Source organism: Myodes glareolus, chromosome 6 (assembly GCF_982192425.1).
Source record: "Myodes glareolus chromosome 6, mMyoGla1.1, whole genome shotgun sequence".
NCBI lineage: Eukaryota > Metazoa > Chordata > Mammalia > Rodentia > Cricetidae > Myodes > Myodes glareolus.
The window spans coordinates 39,496,805-39,505,790 of NC_142031.1; the positions used below are offsets into that span (position 1 = coordinate 39,496,805).

Consider the following 8,986-nt stretch of genomic DNA (forward strand, 5'->3'; position numbering starts at 1 on the left):
CCCACCCCACCCGCTTCCCTCCGACCCGCCCCATTAGTAAACTTTGGAAGAGGGCTGCGTTTATTTTTATTTTGGGGGCATACAAGAGCATAGAGTACTGGCCAGAAGTCACTGTGTTCAAGATGTTTCCCGACTAACGACTTAACACTTAAATAAGGTTTAGGGTACTAAAGCATATCTATTTTTAATACATGCAGGTGCCTGTGTAGGGCCAGTAAAGAACAACCCAGGTGCTCTTTGCTAGAAGGAAAGGTGAGGGACTAAATGGAATCTGGGAAGAGGTAATAGGGAATAAATTATCCATTAGTCTCCCTTCAATTGATGGGCTGAGAGTGTACCCGGAACATTCTCTCCATGAAGGAAAGGGTAGGCTATGTCCTGTGGTGATAGGCGTGCCTGGCTCTGCCTATGAGGCAGCCCAGCAGTGAGGTCCCCATGAGACCACTATTAGGCGGGTCATTATCCCAAGGGGGCACAAGTGGTAGAAGTGGGAGACAGTCAGACTGGTGAAACCAAGGCTAGCTTCACCAAGTCCCTTGTGCTGAAGCAAATAGAGCAGAAGAAGCTGTGGATTGGGGCTTCAAGAGGAGAAACCTTTCAGGGATCCAAATGGAGGACAGAAATGCTATAAGAAGCCACTGAATGGCCGTTTCCCCCTTACCACCAGGACTTATTAGGGAAAACAAGATCTAGAAACATGACTGTGCAATGATTACTGGACAAGACGAGCTTGGCTGAATTGACAGGGGTGGAGGTGGGTATAAAATACAGCCCAGCTTCTGACTGTAGGGACAAAGGTGCAGCTCTCAGTAACACAGAAGTAGTATCTTCCTGTCCCATTGCATTCCGACCTAGCCAGGTACCTTCTTTATGTTCAAACAGGACTATGACCTATCACTGAAAGCTGCTCTCCCCTTCCCCCCGCATAGTGTCCTATTATGTAATCCAGACTAGTCTCAGACTAATGATCCTTCTGGCTTTGGCCTCCAGAGTCCTAGGATTACAGGCATGTAGCACCACACCTGGTTAGCTTTTTTTTCTGCACCTCAAGATAAGGACTGTGTTGTTCTGTGCTGGAACTCCTTGTATCTGACTGGTGACCTTTTATTTTTAAAATTATATGTGACTTATTTTTATTACTTTCTATGTATGGTGTTTTGCCTGCAAGTCTGTGCACCACATCCTTGTAATGGATCCTCTGGGATTGGAGTTACAGTTGTGTGCTGGGAATTGAGTCTTTGTCCTCTGGAAGAGCATCAAGTGCTTTTAACCGCGGAGGCATTTCTCTAGCCCCCAAATTGTATAATCTTTGAACTCAAGAGATTTGCCTACCTCCGACTCTTCGCCCCAGTGCTGGGATTAAAGGTATGCTCCACCAAGCTCAATTTAGCCTTTAACTTTTGACTATCATCCTGCCTCTGTCCTAGTACTGCTGCTACAGGACTTCATGGCCTTGGCATTTAGCTCTGTGATTCCTAACACTCACTGCATCCTACTGAGCTGGGTTTGTCTCTCTATCCCATCTCCTGGAAAGTGTGTGTGGAGGGTACTGGAGGATTCCACAAGCACTGCTGACTATTCTGACAGGGTGTTGAGGTCATCTGCACTCTGGAGCTTTGCCACTTGGAGGCATTTTGAGGTTTATTATGTCAACCTGAATAATCCCTAAAACCCTTAAGATACAGGTCTTGATGAGGACCAGGTTGTTTATGGACATCTGAAGGAGGAAGGTGCCTAAGAGGACAACAGTAGAACCAGATGTCTTTAAAAAGTTTCAACTTTGATGCTATGTGAGTCTAGCTGTTATACTCTGACCAGAGCAGCTCTTAAAATAGTGAGCCCAGCAAGAGGTGAGATTTTCAGTACTGATTCGGTAGTGGAATGACTTTAGGGCAGGCATTTAACCTCCCGCCCCAAGTACACAAGTGATTTCACAACTCTTGGCAAAAGCGGTGCTGTAAAAATAGTTTATTTGGTTAAAAAAGTACTTTCCACGATTTTGAAACAATTTTCATAATTCATTTTATTTATACAGAAACACCGGAAATGAGAATGTATGGCTTTTTCTATTTAGCACCACATAGCTGGTACACTCCGATGTGGTTTTGCTTTGTTTTGTTTTCTGCTGTATAGTTTAGGCTGCTCTCGAATGGACAGTGCTCCTCCTGTCTGAGTTTCTTAAACTGTTCACCACCACTCCCAGCCTCTTGTTCGGTTGGCTCTAGAAAGAGGAGCCCTTTACTAGAAAGTTTTCACTTCTAGCTTCACTCCAGCTCCTATGGAAATCTGGGCGGGATGCCTAGGGCTCCCAGGGATAGGACAGGAATATAACGGAGTTAAGGTTTCATATAACTGTCAATATTCCACAAGATTTTCCCAAAAAGCTCAGAGGTAGGAAAGTCATCTGTCCTTCACACAAAGGTCCCATTTAAATTTGAGTTGTCTGGGAAGCACCACCCTGCCATTCACAGACCTTGTCAAACACACAGCACATTGGCATACTTACCCCAAAGGGGTTCAAGCTATCTGGGTTGATCTAGTTGGTAGTGCATCCCAGATGACCAAAGAGATGGAATGTTCTTCCACATTGATTAGACCCACCACTGGCTGGACTGTAGCGGACCATACACTACTCACATCATTTACACTTTGTATCTTTTCCCTTCCTGTACTACACTCTTCAGAGACTTTCATGCTTTCTAGTGGGCCACAACTCCAGCTTTATCATTTCTACTTGCATAGCCAAAGGCCCCTTGCAAAACCAGCTCTCTCACGAATGACAAACTCTGACTCAGGAATTACAAAACTGTGAAATATAGCCTTAATACTAGTTAAGAACTGAGGGGAATAAACATTCCACAGAGAGTAGGAATAAGACTTTTTGTTTGATACAAGGTTTGCAGTTCAAGCTAGCCTCAAACTCAAGGCTCTTTTTTGTGAGGGGAAGGTTTAACATGGGGGAGTTGAGACAGGGTCTCTCTACATAGTCTGGCCTGTTGTGGAACTTGCTATGTAGACCAGGCTGGCCTCAAACGCAGAGACCTTTCTGTCTCTGCCTCCTAAGTGCTGGGATTAATGGTATGTGCCACCATGCCTGGTTATATGGCAATCCTTTCACCTCAGCCTCAAATGCTGGAATTACAGGCATATGCTCTCCTACCTGACCCAGCCTCCCTTGATCCCATCTCCCCCCCCCCCCCCCCCGCCTCCACCCAAAAAAGATAGCCAAGACCTTATCTACTCAAATGAGTGTTGACCCTGAAGCAGTTTGCTGTTAAGTCCCACCTATAGCACACTGCTTCTACTGTGCCATAACATGGCACAGTTCTGAGAGCTCACTATGACCTGTGAGTTTGGATACAGCTAAGAGACATCTAGAAGCAGGTCTGCCAAATGAACTGAACAGTACTACCATGGACCCCAGAAGAGCAGAGCAGAGCAGAGCGATGCAGCCAAGCTGTAAGGCTGAAGACGCAGCCCCGGGCACATTTCAGGGGTGGCTGGAGAAACAGCAGCAGCTCCGACAGGCTGGCTCGGAAAGATGCGCTTTCAGTTGAGCACAGGTTTGCAGCTTTAGGACAAATAAGCTAAGAATCAAGAGTGCTTTCTTGGCTAGAAAATCTTTCATACACCTGATAAGCAAAATGCTTCCGGAAAAAAGGCTTAAAGGAGTTTCTATCAGTCTCCCTTCTGAGGTCTTTCTGAGGCTCATAGAAACACATAAAAGGACTACACTGAATGCTGTGTTCTGCTTCTTCCTTTTCCAAGAAATGGGAATAGAGGCAAATTTTTAGGTGCTGGGTCCTCAGATTCCTCTTCAGGTCTTTTTTTCTAAGTTCAATAACTGAACCAGGAAATAGGAAAGAAAGCTCGAAGAACGCAAACCCCCCCAAAGCAGCCAGTTCCAGTGAATCTTGTGTTTCAAGTCAGAAAATGGATTGATTAACTGGAGACTAAAATGACCTGCTGGCTGAAGAGCATGGCGTTTGGCAGAACCTCCTTCACCCTGGAGGTTCTGGATGGAATTTAACCATGCAGGTCCAAAGGCACTGAGAGCACATGTGTGCAAGTATAAGATAGAGGCGCTTTCCTTTGACAGCAGAACTGGGCTGAGGACCAACAAGCTTAAGGCACTTAACCCTGGGATCAGCTCTCTGGGTCTAGAGCATCTAGGTCCCCAGTCACACACACAACCAGGCCCTTCTACCTTACCACCTAACTCACTGCCCCAAAATTCCTCTGCATGGCAAGTTGTGACTTACTGTTAATGGCATCAAGATGCCCAACCCCATTACCTCTGTTTTCATCAGAGTGGGATAAAATCCAGCAGCCCCTAAGTATCCTTAAAGAGAAAACCACTGAGCTGATAGCTAGAATGAGGGTCTTGAGAGCCTCATATAGAAACCCTGGGGCAGGGGCTTGCTTGTAGGCAGTCTCGGTGCTCATAGCTCTTTTACAACTCACATTTCAAGTTGCTCAAGTTAGGCTCATTTCCTGGAAATCTTAGGTGCCTCTGAATTCCTGTGCACAGGATGTGTTGTGGACTTTAGACCTTAGCCTAATCTTGTGTTGGAAAACATGTCCCCTGTTGGAAAACTGCTATGTCCGGAGATCTTTACCCAGAGGACCTAAGTTACGTTTATTTTTTTCTTGACACAACTTAGGTTGGCCTTTAACTTGCAGCCATCCTCCTACTTTGGCCTCCTGCATACCGGGGTTACAAGTGTGCATAACCATTCTCAGACATTTTCTGGGGAGGTAGGAAAGCATTAGGTGGAGAAGTGTTCATTTCACTTCATCTATTATGTTCTTTAGGACTCTCTTTTTGCAACTAGAGGCCACCCCCACAAAGGCAATTATAGCTATTGTCAACTTTCCCAACTTCAGTAATTCAAGACTGTTAAGCCATAATTGGAGAGTTAGTTTCAATTTTTTTTTTTTTTTGATAATTCCCCTCTAGTCTGAGCAGAAGCTATAGTCTGTTTACAGCTGGGGAGTGAACTTGGCAGACCTAGCCATTTGAGACAGGGTCCCTCTTCAGAGCCCTGTCTGTCTGTCCTGCAACTCACTCTGTTCCAGGCTAGTCTTGAACGTACAGAGAGCTGCCTGCTTCTACCTCCTGAGTGCTGGGATTAAAGGTGTGCACCACCACCCCCAAAAGACAGGTTTTTCAACAGATAACTGAAGCTTAGCTCAGCACTTCCTAGGTCTCCTACACAGACTTCTACACAGTGCAAAAGCAGTGGGGCATATGTGCAGCTTGGGAAAGTCATGGAAGGGGAAGGAGATATGTTTCCAAATAGGCCTCAAAAACAAAGTTCTCCAGTTTTATTGGCATCAGAATTACTTGGAGAACTTGGTAGGAAAGCAGGCTTCCAGAATCCCCACTTCCAAATTCCTGAGTGGTAGAGAAACAGTCATGTTGGGAGGGTGGGGGAAATGGATTATACCCATGGCAAAAGATAGGAGAAAGGACAACTGACAACTGGTCTAGGGGAAGCTGGGTGGACGAAAGCAGAACATCAAAGAACCACAAAATATCAAATATGGCTCATGAAAGGGCCTGGCAAATGACCTCATCAAGATAGCAGCACATGGGCAAAGGTTTCATAAGCCCTGGTTCTCCCTGAACTCTCTGGGAGGCCAAAACACCAAGTTAGCCAAAACTGTCCATAAAATTCCAGAATGTTAGGCCAGACATACAAGCAACAATGGCTATTGGGAGGTAGGCCAGATGTGGTCCTGCAACCCCCTTGTAGTTAGAGCAGCTTGGAGAGGGAGGACAAGGATCCCTGAAGATCACATAGACTGGTCCTGGTACCCTCAAACTAGAGGTGAGCTCCCTGGGTGGAATTCTGCCAAGTGCAGTGAGTCCTGCCTGAATGCCTTCAACCTGGTCAGTGTTGGCTCTGGCGCTTTGCAAGCTCTTCCTGGATGCGCAATCTGAGGGCCTCTTGCATGGCTGGATCCAGAGGTGAATGTGCTGATACTTCCTCAGTCACCCTTCTGGGGTCATCATCCTATGTAGAGGAAGAGTCAGGAAGCTCAGAGCCGGTCTCTTTCAGGAAAGTGACCTGCCCTGTTCCTAGACAGCATTCTCATAGGATTCTTTGGCTTAAGGCTTCTCATTTCTCAGGAGTTCCCTGTAACAGTGATTCACAACTGAAAGTCACAAGCTCTTGCTGTCCCCCCAACTAAGAATCGCTGTGTGCTGAGAAAGTTGTACCTGCTGTCACTGCCCAGCAGTACCATGGGGAAGACATGTTTTCCCACTGGCCATGACATAAACATCGGCTCAGGGACTAGCAGTAGCTTCCTTCAAGCTGCAGCTGTTTCCAGAAGGCGTACCTGATACACAATAACTGATGTGACCTCTCCACTGTCTGCCTCATATTCTAAACAGAAGAGCTGGCGCCCAGGAGGCTCCAGCTCAGAGCTTCCAGTACTGCTGCTTTCACCGGACTCTTCACAGTCTGGGTTGACTAGGTGGGCAGAGCCATCTGTAAGGGCAAATCAGAATGAGAGGGAAAAGGGGGATGCTGCTAAATCCCCTACCTGCAGAAATGATTAGAAAAAGGGCACCAAGAAAGGCTCCAGGCTTCTGAGAGACTCTGGGTATGCATGTTTGTGAACACAGTGTGTGCGTTTGGGGAGCTGTCACTCAGGATTTTAATATTCCTATCTCTCTCTACTCTAGAATAGTTCTGTTACAAAGTAGGTATAGGATGCACATGTCTCCAGCACATATCACTGGAAGCTGCTGAAAGGATGGGCAGAATTTTGCCTGGGTTCAAATCCAAGCTCTGCTATTTACTATCTCTGACATGCTAGACAGCTTAACATTTCACCTCTTTGGACAGAAATAATAGTTCTCAGCTTATGGTGTCCTATGTACTCAATGAGTTAATGTACTCAGGATCTAAACCCTCTGTAAATAACAGCACACAAACTTGGTGTCATATGTTAGTTAATGTGAGTTTATGGTCACAGGAAAACCGGGAAAAGGCCATTTACTTGGTTCATTTCATTTTATGTACTGGCCGTTTATGTGTTTTTAACTCTCAGCCAGGCTTTCTCTCTTCCAGGTGGTAGGAATATTAAAACACAGCATGGCAGACCACACCGGTGGACAGTGATTTCTGGTCGGGTCCCATGAACCTTCAGTGTTGCTTAACTGGGGTCACGAGCCCTGGAGCGGAGATCTGAGGGCGCTGAGGCAGTGGCTTCTGTGAGGGCTGTGACAAGGGGGACGTGGGCCCTGACACAGAGAAAAGGGGCTTGTCCAGGGGTGGGGCTTGCCCAGGGGGCGGGGCCTCGGGCTGGCTGCTGCTTACCTCGGTGACGCGGCAGGTACACCTGCAGGTCTGGCTTGCGGGGCCGCGTGGGCGCGGGTGTGTGGCGCCTCCTTGCCTTCTCTTTGGCCTGCTTCACCTTCTTGTCGTAGTCGTCCCTGCGGGGAGCCGAGCGGGAGTCAGGCTCTGTCACCCGGCCGAACCGGGCCGGGTTGGGCCTGGGGCAGGGCGGTACCGAGCGATCTGGTTCCGGCGGATGTGATGTACGAAGCCGTGGCTCATGTCCAGACGCCCCCCGGGCTTGCAGCACAGTCCCGGACCTGGATCCCGTGTCGCCTCCATCCGGATCCTGGGCGCAGAGCCGCAGCAACCGTCAAAACGGCCGCGGAACTCAAGTCGCCAGCTGCGGAGCCCGACTTCCGGCTGCGGTCTGCGACTTCCGGCTCCGTTGCACTTCTTCCGGTTGCGTAGGCGCCAGTGTTTTCGGAGTTTAGGTACCTGGTCTAGTGGAGAACTGTTAGGGCGGGAAATTCGCTTTCTTTGTTATTATCACCAATCCGAAAGGATTTTATAGCTGATGTACCAGGAAATTATAAAAAATGCGAGTCGTCCACGAACGTTGAAAACTATTCCTAGAGATGTTTTTCTTTTCTATCCTTTTAGAATTTGTTTTTTAGTGTACAATACAGTGAGCTTCCTTATGAGATCAAATGTATGTGTATATGTGTATGTGTATCTGCTTTGTTCGTGTAAGGGTAGATTCTGCTCATGAGAAAGTGATATCTTGTCATTCCCATCACCTTAGCTCTTTCTCTCCCTTTAAATCTGTAACTTGCCTCTTATAGTTATTAATCACACACACACACACACACACACACACACACACACACACACACACACACACCGTTAAATCTAGGCTCTGACTGTGGGAAAACATGCAGTATTTGCGATTAATCTTTCCACATCTTACTGAATGCGCTTTGCACGATTTCTAGATTCACTATTTCTCTGCAAATGATTATTTCATTTTTATGGCGAAGAAAAAAGAAAATGTTATATATGCCACTTGGTTGACTCTGATCCAACTGTGCCTAAGTTTCCTTCTTTTTGTGTGTTTGAGTGTGGTGTAGGCCAGAGGAGAGGAGAATACCAGGTTTTCTGGTTTGCATTCTCTACTTTTTTGAGATATGGTCTCTCACTGAACCTGTAGTTAAGCAGGCAGCCATTAAGCCCCAGTGGTCCTCCTGTCTCTCAGGTAGCTACGCCCACCCCCCATACCCAACCCCTATTCCAGCAACATTTGGGTTGCACTGTCCCAGACCAGATCACTTGCTTAACTGTCTTCATGGGAGGAAGCAAAGCTTTTGAGGGTCTAATATGTACAGCTGTCTCTTCCTTCTTTCCTTCTGCTATACAGCTCAGAATAGTCTTGAACTAACTATGTAGCCCAGGCTGGCCTTAAACTTTGGGAATCTTTCTGCCTCAGCCTGAGTGGATTTTTTTAAGTCCTTGTTTTAAAATGTGAGAACCAGGAACTCATTATTAGAACAGTGACAAACTCTTGTACACTGTGTGATGGAATACTGCAATACAAAGTAAGGAACAACTGTCTATACAGTTGTGAAACAGGCCAGGGGACATCTCTGGATTGTTGTTTCGAGACACAAATTGTCCTGAAGATATCTAGGGTCGAA

The 8,986-nt window shown here is 46.8% G+C and overlaps 1 protein-coding gene across 1 annotated transcript; it reads right to left on the reverse strand.

Annotated features, from left to right (window-relative positions):
- Positions 1–1,953: 1,953 nt before the first annotated feature.
- C6H2orf68 (chromosome 6 C2orf68 homolog) lies at positions 1,954–7,739 on the reverse strand. Its single transcript, XM_048454035.3, has 4 exons — positions 7,528–7,739; positions 7,335–7,450; positions 6,349–6,500; positions 1,954–6,020 (listed from the first exon to the last, which is right to left on the reverse strand). The coding sequence occupies exons 1-4, from the start codon at positions 7,632–7,634 to the stop codon at positions 5,898–5,900; spliced, it is 498 nt and encodes a 165-aa protein (XP_048309992.1). The 5' UTR covers positions 7,635–7,739; the 3' UTR covers positions 1,954–5,897.
- Between the last annotated feature and the right edge of the window lie 1,247 nt (positions 7,740–8,986).